General features: G+C 50.7%; 1 protein-coding gene across 1 annotated transcript; it reads right to left on the bottom strand.

Moving 5' to 3' along the window:
• Positions 1 to 5,702: 5,702 nt before the first annotated feature.
• On the bottom strand, positions 5,703 to 15,434 carry SLC2A10 (solute carrier family 2 member 10). Its single transcript, XM_038750705.1, has 6 exons — positions 15,431 to 15,434; positions 12,837 to 12,899; positions 10,343 to 11,626; positions 9,645 to 9,767; positions 7,230 to 7,365; positions 5,703 to 6,241 (listed from the first exon to the last, which is right to left on the bottom strand). The coding sequence occupies exons 1-6, from the start codon at positions 15,432 to 15,434 to the stop codon at positions 6,145 to 6,147; spliced, it is 1,707 nt and encodes a 568-aa protein (XP_038606633.1). The 3' UTR covers positions 5,703 to 6,144.
• Positions 15,435 to 17,688: the final 2,254 nt, after the last annotated feature.

Raw genomic sequence — 17,688 nt, 5'->3', positions numbered from 1 at the left:
ATAAATGCCATTATTATTATTATTATTATTATTATTATTGTTGGCTCCTCTGTTGCCAACCTCTTCACTGTACCCCGATCCCATCTATCTCGCCACCGACCCTGGCCCACTTCCTGCCCCTGGCCCAGAACTCCCTCCCTCCTCAAATCCAACAGACAATTACTCTCCCCTCCTTCAAAGCCTTACTGAAGGACATCTCCTCCAAGAAGCCTTCCCTGACTAAGCCCCCCTTTCCTCTTCTCCCATTCCCTCTATTCTTCTCCCCTCCTAGCCCCATAGCACTTTTATACATTTCTATCATATATTTATATCATGTCCATCTACCCCCTCTAGACTGTAAGCTCATTGTGGGCAGGGAATGGATCTGTTCATGATCATATTGCACTCTCCCAAGTACTCAGTACAATGCTCTGCACACACTAAGCGCTCAGTAAGTACGATTGAACGGATGAATGAATGAATGATTTTTCCCAGGCCGGGCCCATATGAACAGCAGAGTGGAAGGAGGGTTTTCTGTGGTTTGTTGGCACATGTGCTGGAAAGAAAAGTGAACCAAGTTAGCCAGATTCTCTAGATGCTGAGAGCTGAGGGAACAGTTCAGTCCTCCCTCCCTTCTAGCAAGATCTCGGGGAGAATTCACTCGGGTTCCTTAACATGGCCTTGGCCCTGAGGATGGAGAAGCTGAAGGAAGCTCACTGGTCTTTTTTTCCTTGAAACGCCATGGTTTGATGGGAAGTAGAAAGGGGTCTATGGAGGTGTGGGAGGTCAGGGGGCATGGAGGGAGGTTTTGAGGGGGATCAGGGGAAGGAAGCATGTTGGGGGGGGTGGTCAGGGATGGGTGATGAGGAGGGAGGAGTGGTGGTTGGAGAGGGAGGGAGGTTTGGGGTTCAGGGGAGGGAAGGAAGATTGGGGGGTTCAGAGATGGGTGACGGGAGAGAAGGAGGTTTGAGAGGAGTCAGGGGAAGAAGGAATGATTGCAGGGGGTCAGGGATGGATGACAGGGGAGGGAGGGATTTTGGGGGGGGGTCAGAAGTGGGGTTAAGGGAAGGGAGGGATATTTGAGGGGGCCAGGGGATGTTTAGAGAGTCTGGGGGATGTTTTAGGGGATTCAAGTGACAGGGGAGGTTGGGTAGGTCAGGGGTGGGGTTCAGTGGAGGGAGGGAGGGTGCAGGGCTGGGAATGGGGGAGGACAGCCTTGCAGCGGCCTACAAGCTCTAGAATCTGTCTCTGTGGCCATATCCCTGTTCTCTGCTGCACTGCGTCAGACCCAGCCCTTGACAGACCGATACCAGGAGGAAGCTTGGAGGAGGAAGTCAGGCAGAGAGCTTTTCCGGGGAAATAATGGGCCAGGGATGCTAAGAAAACACTGTGAAAGGAGAGGAAATAAAAGTCCACTCCCAGAGATTTATCGGCCTCCTTGGCCTGGCTGGGAGTCTCCCGTTCTTTGTCAAGACCTGCTTCAGGCTGGGGGGTGTCGGCCGTGGTGGGGAGGCAGAGGTCTCCCACACTCAGCACTGGGGGGGGCCGGGGAAGGGAGCTATCCATTTCATCAGCTGTTTTCCTGGCAACTCACCTGGCAGATCCTGTAAAGGGTTTCACTCCAGCCCTCTGGGGAAGAGAGAAAAGCACTTTTGAGCCACATCCGGGCTCTAATGCTCAGCCCCCCAAAACCCACCCCTTTGTACCCAGTGACCTCCTCCAGTCCAGTCCCCGGAGAAGGGCGCAGAAAAGGGAGGAGTAAATGCGATTCATTTGTTTGTCCAAGCTCGCAAACTCAATGGGACCTAGGAGTCCTGAGGTGGAAAGGAAACCGAGAGAGGGTGGGGAGGAGGACCATACCTACCCCACCAGGTAGACAGGAATCCAGCCTCTGCTTCAAGCACCAAAGCAGGAATTTCCGATTCCTCCGGGGCCAGAAGTTCTTCCTTACATCTAACCTAAATCCCACAAGGTAGACAGTCTTCTTAGCAAGGCCTAATGGATAGGGCATGGGAGTCAGAAAGACTTGGGTTCTAATCCAGGCCCCACCACTTGCCTGCTGCATAAACCTGGACAAGTCCCTTCACTTCTCTATACCTCAGTTACCTTAGCTGTAAAATGAGGAGTAAAACTGTGAACGCTATACGGGACAGGGACTTTGTCCAACCTAATTGCCTTGTACACACACCAGCTCTTAGTTCAGTGCCTGGCACATAGTATGCACTTAACAACTACCACAATTATTATTATTGTCTGTCTCTCCCTCTAGACTGTAAGCTCACTATGGGCAAAGAATGTGCCTGCTAGCTCTGCGGTATTGTACTCTCCCAAGCATTTAGTACAGTGCCCTGATACAGAGGGATGGAAAAGCAGGGGCAGGAAAAGAGCCATTTCTATCCCTAGGACATGGCAGAAGAGAACAGAGAACACGATCCCCTTAACCCTGGCATCTGCAACAGAGAAGCAACGTGACCCCTTTAACCGTAAGCTCTTTGTGGGCAGGGAATGTGCCTGTTATATTTTTGCATTGCACTCCCCCAAGTGCTTAGTACAGTGTCCTGCACACAGTAAGCACTTGATAAATATGACAGATTGATTCATTCAATCGTATTTGTTGAGCGCTTACTGTACTAAGCACTTGGGAGAGTACAATATAACAATAAACAGAACATTCCCTGCCCGCATTGATTGATGACCTAGTGGAAAGAGCATTGGCCTCAGAGTCAGAGGACTTGGGTTCTAATCCCAGCTCTTCCACTTGACTGCTGGGTGGCCTTGGGCAAGTTATTTGACTTCTCCATGCCTCAGTTACCTCATTCATAAAATAGGGGTGAGATACCTGATGTCTGTGTCCCCCTTTCTAGACTGTGAGCCCGTTGTGGGCAGGGACTGTCTCTATTTGTTGCTGAATTGTACTTCCCAAGTGCTTAGTACAGTGCTCAGCACACAGTGAGTGCTCAAAAATACAATTGAATGAATGAATGAATACCTGTTCCCCCTTCTTCTTAGACTGTGAGCCCGATGTGAGACAGGGACTGGACCCAAACAGATTATCTCATATTTCCCCCAGTCCTAAATATCTTGGGTCGGTACCCTAGAGTCAGTTGACATTATCCCTGCCCTGAAAGAGCTTGTGGTCTAGCATCTTGGTTAGAGTTATCACTTACAATCCCTCCATCAGGAAGCAGGCAGGTTCAGGGCTGCATATTGAGATTGCAAACTAGTACGGATGCTCCTTAAGGACAGTAATAGTGTCTACATATAACATTGTCCTTTGTCACTTAGTACAGTGCTCTGCCCACAGAAAGTGCTCAATAAATCCCAATTATTTATTGGGACTTATTCTCCCCACTTCCATCACAAAGGACACCAGAGCTGGAAAATAAAGGGATTTTCGGTTTAAACGGATTAAAAGACAAAAGAAGCAGCGTGGCCTAGTGGATGGATCGCAAACCTGAGAGGCAAAGGCCTCTAAACCCTGGCTTTGCCACTTGTCTGCTGTATGACCTTAGGCAGGTCACTTAACTTCTCTGTACCTCAGTGACCTCATCTGTAAAAGTACTTAATCAATCAATGGTATTTATTGAGCGCTTACTGTGTGTAGAGTACTGTACTAAGTTACTGGGAGAGAACAAGGTAACAGAGTTGACAGACATGCTCCCTGGTGCTTAATGTCCCCCTTTTCCTCAGCTCCCCCTCCCCATCGCCCCGACTCACTCCCTTCACTCTACCCTCCTTCCCCACCACACAGTACTTGTGTGTATATGTACGTAGCTATAATTCTACTTATATTAATGCCTGTTTACTTGTTTTGATGTGGATATAATTCTATTTATTTATATTGATGCTATTGATGCCTGTTTACTTGTTTTGATGTCTGTCTCTCCCCTTCTAGACTGTGAGCCCATTGTGGAAAGGGATTGTCTCTCTTGGTTGCCAAACTCTAATAATAATAATAATAATTATGGCATTTGTTAAGCGCTTGCTATACGCCAAGCATTGTTCTAAGTGCTGGGATAGATACAGGGTAATCAGGTTGTCCAATGTGGGGCTCACACTTTTTAATCCCCATTTTACAGATGAGGTAACTGAGGCACAGAGAAGTTAAGTGATTTGCCTAAGGTCACCCAGCAGACAAGTGGTGGAACTGTACTTTCCAAGTGCTTAGTAGAGTGCTCTGCACACAGTAAGCGCTCAAATAAATACTATTGAGTGAATGAATGAACAAGGGGGATTGTGACTGTGAGTCCTATGTGGGACGTGGACTGTGTCAAACCCGAATAGGTTGGATCTACCCCAGCGCTTAGTGCAGTGCCTGGCATATAATACTAATGATCATGAGGATGATGATGATGGCATTTGTTAAGGGCTTACTATAATAATAATAATGCTGGCATTTATTAAGTGCTTACTATGTGCAAAACACTGTTCTAAGCACTGGGGAGGTTACAAGGTGATCAGGTTGTCCCACAGGGGGTTCACAGTCTTAATCCCCATTTTACAGATGAGGTAACTGAGGCACAGAGAAGTTAAGTGACTTGCCCAAAGTCACACAGCTGACAACTAGTGGAGCCAGGATTTGAACACCTGACCTCTGACTCCAAAGCCCGGGCTCTTTCCACTGAGCCATGCTGCTTCTCTAATGATAGCATTTGTTAAGCGCTTACTATGTAGTATATACTATATAGTAAGCACTTAACTGTAAGTGCTATATAGAGTAAGCACTTAACAAATACCATTTAAACAAAACAAAACCAAACAAAAAACCAGGTCCACTGTGACGGGCTGAGGTTTCAGTGCAGGGTATGTGAGTGACAAGTCATTATTCTGATGACTTGACACCTGTCCACATGTTTTGTTTTGTTGTCTGTCTCCCCCTTCTAGACTGTGAGCCCGTTGTTGGGTAGGGACAGTCTCTATATGTTGCCAACTTGGACTTCCCAAGCGCTTAGTACAGTGCTCTGCACACAGTAAGCGCTCAATAAATACGACTGAATGAATGAATGAATGACAGCTCAGGCTAATCTCCTGGTGCCATCTAGTGACAAAAACCAATGCTGCCCGCTGGGCGTTTGGGTCTTGTTTCTGCATTTACCCAACACCCAAGCAGAAATAACTGTCTTTATTGAACGCCCACTTTAGGAAAGCACAACAGACAGAAGTGACATGTTCCCTGACCACAGTTCCCTGAAACTGCCTTAAGTGGAAACATGTCAGAACCAATTCTCCATAGGGAATGATGATGATGATAATAATAATAATGTTTTTAAGCACTTACTATGTGCCAGACACTGTTCTAAGTGCTGTGGTAGATAGGAGATAATCAGGTTGGACCAAGTCCCTATCCCACATGGGGTTCACAGTCTTTATCCCCATTTTAAAGATGAGGGAACCAAGGCACAGGGAAGTGAAGTGACTTGCCCAAGGTCACTCATCAAGACAAGGGGCAGAGCTGGAATTAGAACCCGTGTCCTTCTGGCTCCCAGGACTGTGTTCTATCCATTAATATGTGTGATATAACCACATTAATGCATTAATAAGTACACTGTTATATCCATCAATCACTCAATGGTATTCACTGAGCATTTACTATGTGCAGAGGACTGTACTAAATGCTTGGGAGAGTACAACAGAATTAGCAGACATGTGCCCTGGCTGTAACAAGCTTAGAGTCTAGCAGGGGAGACAGACATTAATATAAATAAATAATATAAAATATACAATTTAAAGATGTGCACATAATTTTCATATTCATTTTGAGTCGGAAACGGTAAATGCCAGTCAGAAACAAAGGTCACGGTGTCGACTCCCCAGGGTGAATCGCCCTGGCCTCCGAGAATGGCAAAGGGGGAAACTGAGACAGAAGGGGGGTGCTGGGGAACGGCAGCTGGGATCAGTCAGAGAGTGTGCGGCTTTGTGGGGAGAACTTCCAGGGGAGTGGAATGCTGAGGCCGGCACTCCCAAAGTAGCTCCACTCGGAGGCCTCTACCCGAAAGGTGAGTCTGGGGTGGGGCTCCTCTCCTGGGTTGGTGGTCCACCACTGAGTTTGCAGCACTTTCTCAGCACCCGTCACGGCAGAAACAAGCCATAGCGGGCCTTCAGCGTCTTCAAAGTCAAATCCTGGAGGCTGTGGTTCTCTGCTCCCCTGCTCTGAGCCCGGTCACCTCAGGAGATCCCGGAGGGCTCCATCCTGTGGTAGCGGGCCCTGGCTGGGCCTCGTTGGCTGCCGTACCAGCTGCAGATTGGCTCTCTGGTCAAGAACCTGACGGTAAGGGTGGGATTGGGTCAGGGGGTCCCTCTCACTTCCCCGCGGCCCCTCATCGCCTCTCTCCTGTCCGGGCTGATCCTCCTCTCGCAAGAGCCAGACTGCCGGCCCTCTTGCTCCCTTCGGCTACTCAGGCCCGGCCTTCTCTGAGGCTGTTGGCACACCAGTGTTGGAGACTGCTGGCTGGCCAGCTTCTGGCTGCTCTTCCCACCCACCTGGAAGTCCGGGAGGCAACGGATCAGCCCCAGGACTGTAAGTTGGATTGAAAATCCAGGGGAGCTTCAGTGGACCCTGTGGCACAGACCTACAAGTGTCAATTGAGACTCTCCAAGAACTTCCCTTATGACTCTGACAGACCCTTCAAAACTTCCTTAGAAGTGTCCCTGTGGCTCCAATTCACCTTAGAGTCTCAATGGAGATTCTCCTAGAAGTTCCCTTGAGGCTCCAATTCACCATGGAGTCTCCTGGAGAGTCTCCTAGACCTTCCCCTGTGGCTCTGACCAACCCATCCTTGAGTCTCAAAGGAGATTCCCTTAGAAGTTCCCCGTGGCTCCAAATCACCAGAGTCTCAATGGAGATTCTCCTACACGTTCCCCTGTGGCTCTGACTGACCACAGAGTGTCAACTGAGACTTTTCTAGAACTTTCCCTGTGGCTCTGAACAATCCACCAGAGAATCTCAATGGAGACTCCCTTAGAAGTGCCTCTGAGGTTTCAATTCACCACTGAGTCTCGATGGAAATTCTGGAAGTTTCCCTGTGGTTCGACTCACCATAGAGTCTCAACTGAAACTCTTCTAGAACTTCCCTTGTACTAAGCCCTTAACAAATGCCATTTTTTTTTAAAAAAAAGATGGCTCTATCACTCGTGATGTGGGAGGAACCCTGAGGCAGAAGGACTTGGATCCGATGTGTTGTCCGTTTTTCAAATCCACCCTGCATTCCGACCACTCCCTCCTCAGCTGCGACTCTGTCCATTGCACATACCTTTTCCTGCAGAACTGCTGGTCTATTTCCTCCAGAGACTGCCCTTTGGTCTCCGGGACACAGAAATAAATAAATGCCAAGGCCATCACTGCTGCTAGGCCGTAGAGTAGAAATGTCCAGGACAGGCCGATAGCTCCTAAGGAAACAACGGGGCTGAGGGCCAGGGGTGGGCACCCAGATCTCCCAGTATCTTTTGCCCTGCCCTTCCTTCCTTTTGTGGGCATAGGTCAGGAAGAAGCTGTTTTCTTCCCAGACATGAGGTTTCTAAGCTGAATGTCTCGGGTGGGAACGAGCATGATCTGATTCTGTTTCCATTATGTTCGTTGTGGGCAGGGAATAATAATAACGATGATATCTGTTAAGTGCTTACTATGTGCCAAGCACTGTTCTAAGCACTGGGATAGATACAAGGTTACCAGGTTGTCCCACGTGGGGCTCACAGTCTTCATCCCCATTTTACAGATGAGAGAACGGAGGCACAGAGAAGTGAAGTGACTTGCCCAAAGTCACACAGCTGACAAGTGGTGGAGCCGGGATTAGAACCTATGACGACTCCCAAGCCTGCACTCTTGCCACTAAGCCACGCTGCTTCTTCTTAAATGTGTCTACCAACTCTGTTATGTTGTTCTATTGTACTCTTCCAAGTGTTTAGTCTGCTGCTCTGCATGCAGTAAGCACTTAATCGATATGATTGATTGATTGATACAGACTACACAGGTACAGGAAGGTGCAGTATCCATCCTCAGATGGATCCTTTAGGTAGTGTGGCCCAGTGGAAAGAACACAGCAGGTTCTAGTCCCTGTTATGTCAGTGAGGTATTGTGTGACTTTGAGCAGGTCACTTACCTTCTCCAGACCTCAGTTTCCTCTTCTGTGAGTTTGCTGTGGGCAGGGAATGTGCCTGTTGTTGTACTGCCCTCTCCCAAGTGCTTAGTACAGTGCTCTGCACACACTAATAATAATAATAATGTTGGTATTTATTAAGTGCTTACTATGTGCCAAGTACTGTTCTAAGCACTGGGGGGATAAAGGTAATCAGGTTGTCCCAGGTGGGGCTCACAGTCTTAATCCCCATTTTACAGTTGAGGTAACTGCGGCACAGAGAAGTTAAGTGACTTGCCCAAAGTCACACAGCTGAAAAGTGGCGGAGCCGGGATTAGAACCCATGACCTCTAGACTCCCAAGCCTGGGCTCTTTCCACTGAGCCACGCTGCCCTTAGTGCAGTGCCTGGCACAGAGTAAGTGCTTAACAAATACCATAATTATTAGTAAGCACTTTATAAATACAATTGAATGAATCTGTAAATTGGGGATATAAGATACCTGTTCTCCCTCCCTCCTAGACTTGGAGTCTAGGGATCGGATAATTATCAGATCTGATTATCTCGGATCTACCCCAGAACTTAGCACAAGGTTTGGCGTGTAGACTGCACTTAATATATACCACCATTGTATTCTCCCAAGCGCTTAGTCCAGTGCTCTGCACATAGTAAGTGCTCAATAAATATGATAGATTGATTGATTCCCCAGCATGCCTCTGGGGAAATTGCAGCCCGGAAAGCAGAAGGGGGTCTGTCTTTCCAGGCACACAAGATGAGTCAGGGGTAACAGGTAAGAGTAGTAATTAGTACTGCTGAATCCCCCCACCAAATCCCCTCCCCACAACCCCAAATCCCGGCACTGGTTTAGAACTCCTGGAGAATATGATGATGATGATGATGGTGGTATTTGTTAAGCGCTTACTATGTGCCAGGCACTGTTGGCTTAGTTGCAAGAGCACGGGCTTGGGAGTCAGAAGTTGTGAGTTCTAATCCCAGCTGCGCCACTTGTCAGATGGATGACTTTGAGCAAGTCACTTAACGTCTCTGGGCCTCAGTTACCTCATCTGTAAAATGGGGATTAAGACTGTGGGCCCCCCGTGGGACAACCTGATTACCTTGTATTTACCCCAGCTCTTAGAACAGTGCTCAGCACATTGTAAGCACTTAACAAATACCATTCAGTTGGACAGCTTGTATTTCCCAAGCGCTTAGTACAGTGCTCTGCACACAGTAAGCGCTCAATAAATACGATTGATTGATTGATTGGTTGACACAGTCCCTGTCCCACATGGGGCTCCCAGTCTTAATCCCCATTTGACAGATGAGGTCACTGAGGCCCAGAGAAGTGAAGCGACTTGCCCAAAGTCACACAGCAGACAAGCGGTAGATCCGGGGGCTCCCAGTCTTAATCCCCGATTGACAGATGAAGTCACGGAGGCCCAGAGAAGTGAAGCGACTTGCCCAAGGTCACACAGCAGACAAGAGGCAGAGCTGGGATTAGAACCCATGACCTTCTGACTCCCGTGCTCTATCCACTATGCCACACTGCTTCTAAATCGCACGGCTATGCACAAGAAGTAAGGACTGGGCTCACCTATCAGATCCAGGAACGAGAGGCTGATCAGCAGGTTGGCTGCCCAATTAAAACTGTTGCAAAAAGCAAAAGCTCTTCCTCTTATCGCAGCAGGGTAGATCTCACTGAGCACCACCCAGGTCACTAGAAGAGAAATCGGGAGAACCAGGATTAGGGGGCAAAGGAGACTTGAGGAGCCACTAGGCGACAGTTCTTCAGGATTGTGAATCTGCTGCGAAACGGAAAGGTGGTGGGATCTAGAGGATTGAGCACCAGGTTGGGAATAAAGAGACCTGGGTTCTAATCCCAACTCTGCCGCTTGCCTCCGAGTGACCTTGGACAGCCCTTTAACTTCTCTGGGCCCCAGTTTTCTCCTCTGTAAAATGGAAGCAAAATGCCTCTTCTCCCTCCCTCCTTAGACTGTAAGCCACATGTGGGACAGACTGGATCGATTCTGATTATTGTTCATTTGCCACGGTGCTTAATACAGTGCTTGGCACGTAATAAATGCATAACAAATACTATTATTGTCATTATAGTCATGGGTTCTAATCCCAGCTTGGCCACCTGTCTGCTGTGTGACCTTGGGCAAGTCACTTCAACTCGCAATCGATTCTCCTTGGGAGATTGAGGAGAGCGGGATACATCCGGCGTGGATGGAAGCGCCAACTGATGTGGGGGTCTTCTGGAGGGAAGACAGAGAGAGGGCAGATACTTACTCGGTCCAAATCCGATGGAAAAAGCACTGACAAACGCCATCATGAAGATCAGGGCCATCCAGTTTAGGAGTCTGTGCTCTGCAGGGGGAGGACGTCCGAGGGAAACCGGCGGGGATGAGGCGGTCACCTCCGGCCTGTCTGCGGGGAGCCGGCTGAGATGGGCCGGATGTCTCCCCGAGGCCGACGGCCCGGCTGAGGGGGGACCGGGGCCCTCCCAGCTCTGGCCGGCCCCCGGGCTGACGGGGAGGGCCGGCCGGCCGGAGCCCACCTGTGAGGAGGCATTGGCTTGGGCCGGTTCCCGGCAGCCCTGGAGGGCGTCCAGAGAGACGGCAAAGCCCACGAGGCCGATGCCGCCGACCGAGAGGGCCATCGCCGCGCAGCCGGCCATCAGCAGTGCCCTACGACCCACTCGGTCCACCAGACCTATGGCCGCCAGCGTGGCGACCACCTTGACTGCCCCCAGCCCCACCGACGCCAGGGTGGCCGAAGAGCCTCCGCGGAAGCCTACCGAGCGGAAGACAGTGGAGGCGTAGCAGAGGACGTTGGGCTGTCCCGTCAGCTGCTGGGACAGGACCAGGCCCAGGCCCACGAGCGTCCGGCGCCTCATGTTGCCTCGGGCCCTGAACAGGTCCAGGAAGGAATAGCCTGCGGCCTCCTCCTCCTCTCCGTCCCCGCGGGGAGACCCCAGGGGGGAGAGGCTCTCCGTCCCCGGCCGGGCCCGAGCCGGGCTCGCGGGGAGGAACAGGAGGCAGACGGTCTGCAGGAGGCCCGGGACGACGGCCCAGCCGAACATGTGCCTCCAGCCCTCATCGACGTCGGCCAGCGCGTAGTTCAGGGCGTAGGAGAGCAGGATGCCGGCGGTGATGCCCGTCTCGTGAAGGGAGACCAGCCGGCCCCGCTGCCCGGGCCCCACCAGCTCAGAGACATAGATGCAGCAGGCCGTGGAGGACAGGGAGACGGCGAAGCCCACGGCCCCCCGGCCCAGGACCACCCAGCCCAGCGAGCCGGCCAGCGTCAGGGCCAGGCTCCCTGCCAGGAACACCAGGTTGCTGAGCAGGATGGCTCTCTTACGCCCAGCCCGGTCGATGAGAACCCCCCCGACGAGGGAGGCCGCCAGAGCCCCCAGGAGCAGGACCCCCACCAGGACTTCCTGCTCGAAGCAGCTCAGGCCGAAGGTGAGCTGAAGCTGCAGGAGGGCCCCGGAGATGACGGCCAGCGCGTAGCCGAATGACAACCCGCCCAGCAGGGACACGGCGGCCGGCAGGATCACCCACGGGGCGACTTCTGGAAGGCAAAAGTCAGACGGGCCACCGCTCGCCTCATGTTGACTCACAGGCCTGGGAGTCGGAAGGTCATGGGTCCTAATCCCGGCTCTGCCACTTTCATTCATTCATTTCATTCGATCATATTTATTGAGCCCTTACTGTGTGCAGAGCACTGTACTAAGCACTTGGGAGAGAGTACAATAGCACAACAGACACATACCTGCCCACAATGAGCTCACAGTCTAGAGGTGGAGACAAACATTAATATACATGAATAGATAGATAAATAAATAAATAATAGATATATACAGGTGTGCTGTGGGATGGGAGAGAAGATGAATGAAGGAGCAAGTATGAGAGGCGCAGAGGGGAGTGGGAGAAGAAGAGAGGAGGGCTTAGTCAGGGAAGGCTTCTTGGAGGAGATGTGCCTTCAATAAGGCTTTGAAGTGGGGAAGAGCAGCCGCTAGTCTCCTATGTGACCTTGGGCAAGTCACTTCACTTCTCTGGGCCTCCGTTCCCTCATCTGGAAGACGGGGATTGAGATTGTGAGCCCCACCTGGGACAGGGACTGTGTCCAACTTGATGTGCTTGTAACCACCCTAGTGTTTAGTACAGTGCCCTCCACACAGTAAGCCCTTAACAAATACCATCGTTATTATTATGTTCAAATCCCTCCTCAAATGCCACCTATTCCTACGAAACTTTCTTATGGTATTTGTTAATTAATTCAATCATTCAATTCAATTATATTTACTGAGAGTTTACAGTGTGCAGAGCACTGCAGTAAGTGCTTGGGAGGGTACGATATAACAATAAACAGACACATTCCCGCCCTCAACAAGCTTACGGTCTAGAGAGCTATGAGCCAGGCAGTCAGTCGGTTGATCGTATTTATTGAGCACTTATTGGGTGCTGAACACTGTACTAGGCACTTTGAAGAGTACAATTGATCAGTAAATGGACACATTCCCTGCACTGTCCTAAACCCTGGGGTTGAAACAAACCAATCAGTTGGACACAATCCTTGTCCCACAAGGGGCCCACAATCTAAGTAGGAGGTAGAACAGGCACTGAACTCCCAGTTTGTAGAAGAGGGAACTGTGGTGCAGAGAGGTTAAGTGACTTGCCAAGGTCACACAGTGGGCAAGTGGCAGAGCCGGGATTAGAACCCACGTCCTCTGACTCCCAAGCTCACTGTCTTTCCACTAGACCATGTTGATTCTCATTACCAACACTGTCTGATTTATCTAAAGCTCTAACAGGCAGGCTTGTATTAATTAGCAATATTGTTGCTGAAAGTCACAGTGGGTAATTTTTTCAACAAGACTATTAATCAATGTTATTAACAAGCACTTACTAAGTGCTTGGGGGAGTACAATATAACAGAGTCCGGGGACTGAATTCTTGGAAACCTGATTTAAGGGGAATATTTTCCAGAGAAGGAGTCCAGAGCTGGGGAGGGACATCCAGACCTGACTAGTGGGTAGGAGGGGAAGGGGTACTCCCTGAAGTCGGGGGGCTGGGGAGGGAAAAGAGGATTGGGAGAGTGGAAAAAGGGGGATCCAGGCAGAGACTGACTAGAGGGCTGGAGGAGAACCATCAGTCAGTCAATGTTATTTATAGAGTGCTTACAGTGTGCAGAGCACTGTACTAAGTGCTTGGGAGAGTATAACACAACAATATAACGGACACAGTCCCTGCCCACAATGAACTTACAGTCTAGAGGGGAGGCAGGCAATACTATAAATCAATCAATCACAGATACAGATAGTTTACTGCAATCCCCTGGAATAACAGGAAATACCTGTTTACTGGGAGAGAAGGAAAGGGGGGGAATCCAGGCAGAGAAGACTAGGGGGTGGGAGGAGGAGGGGAGGAAGAATAGTGCTTAGTACAGCTCTCTGCACATAGTAAGTGCTCAATAAATACGATTGAATGAATCCAGGTAGAGACTGACTAGGGGGTGGGAAGGGAGAGGGAGGAGCACTGGTGGGAGAGGAGGAAAGCAGGGGATTCAGGCAGAGATTAACTAGGGGGCAGGAGGGAAGGGGAAAGAGGACTGGGAGAGGAGGTAAGGGGGGATCCAGGCAAAGACTGGGGGCAGGAGGGGAATAATAATAACAATAATAATAATAATAATAATGGTATTTTTAAGCGCTTACTACGTGCCAAGCACTGTTCTAAGCACTGGGGTAGATGCAAGGTAATTAGGCTGTCCCACGTGGGGCTCACAGTCTTAATCCCCATTTTACAGATGAGGTAGCTGAGGCACAGAGAAGTGAAGTGTCCTGGCCAAGGTCACACAGCAGACAAGTCGTGAAGCTAGGATTAGGACTCAGGTCCTCTGACTCCCAAACCCGGGCTCTTTCCACTAAATCCTGAAGCGGGGGATCTGGGGAGGGGAAGGAGGACTGGGAGAGAGATTAAGGGGGGATCCAAGGAGAGACTGAGTAGGGAGAGGAGGAGAGGGGAAGGAGGAAAGGGGGGCTCTAAGCAGAGACTGACTATGGGGAAGGAGGGGAGGGGAAGGAGGAAAGGGGTGGGAGGAAATCCAGGCAGAGACTGACTAGGAGGAAGAAGGAGAAGAGGAAGAGGGAGATCCAGGGAGAGACAGACTAGGGGATAGGAGAAAGAGACTGGGAGAGGAGGAAAGGAGGGATCCAGGGAGAGACTGACCAGGAGGAAGAAGGAGAAAAGGAAGAGGGGGATCCAGGGAGAGACAGACTAGGGGATAGGAGAAAGAGACTGGGAGAGGAGGAAAGGGTGGGTCCAGGGAGAGACTGACTGAGGGGAGGAGAGGAAGGGGTTCTCCCTGAAGCTGGGGATCTGGGGAGGGGAAGGAGGACTGGGAGAGGGATTAAGGGGAGATTCAGGGAGAGACTGAGTAGGGGGAGGAAGGGAGGGAAAGGAGGAAAGGGGGGATCTAAGCAGAGACTAAGGGGGAAGGAGGGGAGGGGAAAGAGGAAAGGGGGGGATCCAGGCAGAGGCTGACTAGGAGGAAGAAGGGGAAGAGGGGGATCCAGGGAGAGACAGACTAGGGGGTAGGAGGAGGAGACTGGGGCGAGGAGAGGAAGGGGTTCTCCCTGAAGCTGGGGATCTGGGGAGGGGAAGGAGGACTGGGAGAGGGATTAAGGGGGGATCCAGGCAGAGACTGAGTAGGGGGAGGAGGGGAGAGGAAGGAGGAAAGGGGGAAGGAGGATCCATGCAGAGGGGAAGGAGAAAAGGGGGGAATCTAGGCAGAGACTGACTAGGGGGATGGAGGAAGGGGTGGTGGGATCCAGGGAGAGACAGACTAGGGGGAAGAAGGGGAAGAGGAAGAAAGGGATCCAGGCAGTGACAGAGGAGGGAGAGGAGGGGAGAGGAAGGAGGAAAAGGGGGAAGGAGGATCCAGGCAGAGGGGAAGGAAAAAAAGGGGGAATCTAGGCAGAGACTGGCTAGGGGGAAGGAGGAAGGTGTGTGGGGATCCAGGGAGAGATAGACTAGGGGGAAGAAGGGGAAGAGGAAGAAAGGGGTGCAGGCAGTGACAGAGTAGCGGGTAGGAGGAGGAGACTGGGAGAGGAGGAAAGCGGGGGGGATCCAGGACGAGGCTGACTAGGGGGGTGCTCTCCTGGAAGCTGTGGAGGGAGACTGGACAGAGGAAGGGCGGGAGGAGCTGGACATTTCCAGCAGACTCAAACGTCCCGGCCAGAGAGTGAGAATTTGGGATTTTCCCTCCCTCTCTCGGAGCCGAAGCAGGGATAGCGGGAATTCCCGGGGCTTGGGACGGGATTGCGGGGGCGGGCCTTTCCTTCCTTTCTTCCCAGGGTTTCCCCAGGTCACTTACCCATGGTGAGCCAGCCAGGACCAGCCAAGCTTCCCGGGTCGCGCTCCGGGATCTGGGAAAAGCGGGGGGCGCAAGGACAGGGGGAAGGAGGAAGGAATGCACAGAGGACGAGGAAAAAGGAGGAGAGAGGGAGGAGCGCATCCCTAAAGCCACCGCAACCGGTCGGGAAAAACTTTCCGGCACCGCCTCTTCCCTGCGCCCGGGCGCTGGGCCGCGTCGCGCTGTGCCACGTTGGCAGGGGACACTGTACTGAGCGCTTCGGAGGCTCTGCCCGCAGTGAGCGCTTAATAAATAGGACTGACTGATTGAATGAATGAATGAATGAATGAATGAGGCTCGGGGTGGCGGGTGACTAAAGAGTGTAAACCCAGTGTGTGCAGGGATTGTCTCTACTGCTGAATTGGACTTTCCAAGCGCTTAGTACAGTGCTCTGCACACAGTGAGCGCTCAATAAATATGATTGAGAGTGAGTGAATAAAGAGTGCAAATCCAAGCGCAAGGGTGGCTTACATCAATCAGTCAATGGTATTTATTGAGCGCTTGCTGTGTGCACAGCACTGTACTAAGCGCTAATAGAACAGTAAACAGTGACATTCCCTGCCCACGACGAGCTCACAGTCTGATGGGGGAGACAGACATGGATAGAAATAAATGAGAAGCAGCGTCGCTTAGTGGGAAGAGTCCTGGCTTGGGAGTCAGAGGTCGTGGGTTCTAATCCCGGCTCCGCCACTTGTCAGCTATGTGACTTTGGTTAGGTCACTTTGCTTCTCTGGGCCTCAGTTACCTCAACTGCAAAACGGGGATTAAGACTAAGCCCTACGTGGGACACCCTGATAACCTTGTATCTACCCCAGCGCTTAGAACAGTGCTTGGCACATAGTAAGCGCTTAACAAATATCATCATTATTATTATTATAAAGAGTGGTAATCCAAAAGCAAGGGCGATTTACATCAGTCAGAGGTACTTATTGAGCATCTACTGTGTGCTGAGCCCTACACTACACGCTTGGGAGAGTACATGAGAAGCAGCATGGCTCAGTGGAAAGAGCCCGGGCTTTGGAGTCAGAGGTCATGGGTTCAAATCCCGGCTCAGCCAATTGTCAGCTATGTGACCTTGGGCAACTCACTTTACTTCTCTGGGCCTCAGTTACCTCACCTGTAAAATGGGGGTTAAGACTGTGAGCCCCCTGTGGGACAACCTGATCACCTTGTAACCTCCCCAGTGCTTAGAACAATGCTTTGTACATAGTAAGCGCTTAATAAATGCCATTATTATTATTATTACACGATAACAGAGTTGGTAGGCAAATTCCCTGCCCACAGTGAGTTTACAGTCTAGAGAGGGAGACAGACATTAATATAAATAAATTATGGATATGTACATAAGTGCTGTGGGGCTGAGGGAAAGGGGGTAAATAAAGGGTACACACAATGCTTAGAACAGGGCTTGGCACATAGTAAGGGCTTAACAAATACCACCATCATCATCCACATCCCCCTCCCACAACACAGCCCCTGTTCTCTGCTGCCTCCGGCCGGAAAGGAACACAACGAGGGAGATTTTGAGGGGTCTGGCTGTTTGTGGGAGGTGGGAGAGGGGAGACAGCCTCTGCACTCCAGAATTTGGGGACCCCCCCCCCATCAATCAGCTTAAGCACTCAATAAATACGATTGAATGAATGAATGAAGTGATTTGTCCAAGGTCGTACAGCAAGCCAAAAGGCACACCACTCAACCAATCATCAATTGGTGGTATTTTAGGGGGGCATTTACTGTGTGCAGAGAACTATATTAATTCTTAGGGTGGGAACCATCATCACTCCTTTTGCTGTCTCCCCTTCTAGGTGGTAAACTCCTTGTGGGCTGGGAACCTGTCTCCTAACTCTGTTGTATGGAGCTTTTCCAAACAGTGCTCTGCACCCAGTAACTGCTCAACAAATATTGTTGATTGAGACCTAGACTGGGGAACTCACTATGAGGGAGGAAGGTGGAAGTAACTTATTTTAGCAGGAAAGCTACGTTGATCAAATCTAAATCAGTGTAGTTTATTCATTCATTCAATTGTATTTATCGACCCCAGACTGAGCCCCTTCCTTCCTTTCCCCCTCGTCCCCATCTCCGTCCCCCCATCTTACCTCCTTCCCTTCCCCACAGCACCTGTATATATGTATATATGTTTGTACATATTTCTTACTCTATTTATTTATTTATTTATTTATTTTACTTGTTGGTATGTTTGGTTTTGTTCTCTGTCTCCC

Source organism: Tachyglossus aculeatus, chromosome 8, assembly GCF_015852505.1.
Source record: "Tachyglossus aculeatus isolate mTacAcu1 chromosome 8, mTacAcu1.pri, whole genome shotgun sequence".
NCBI lineage: Eukaryota > Metazoa > Chordata > Mammalia > Monotremata > Tachyglossidae > Tachyglossus > Tachyglossus aculeatus.
This window is presented reverse-complemented; position numbering and strand designations above follow the sequence as displayed.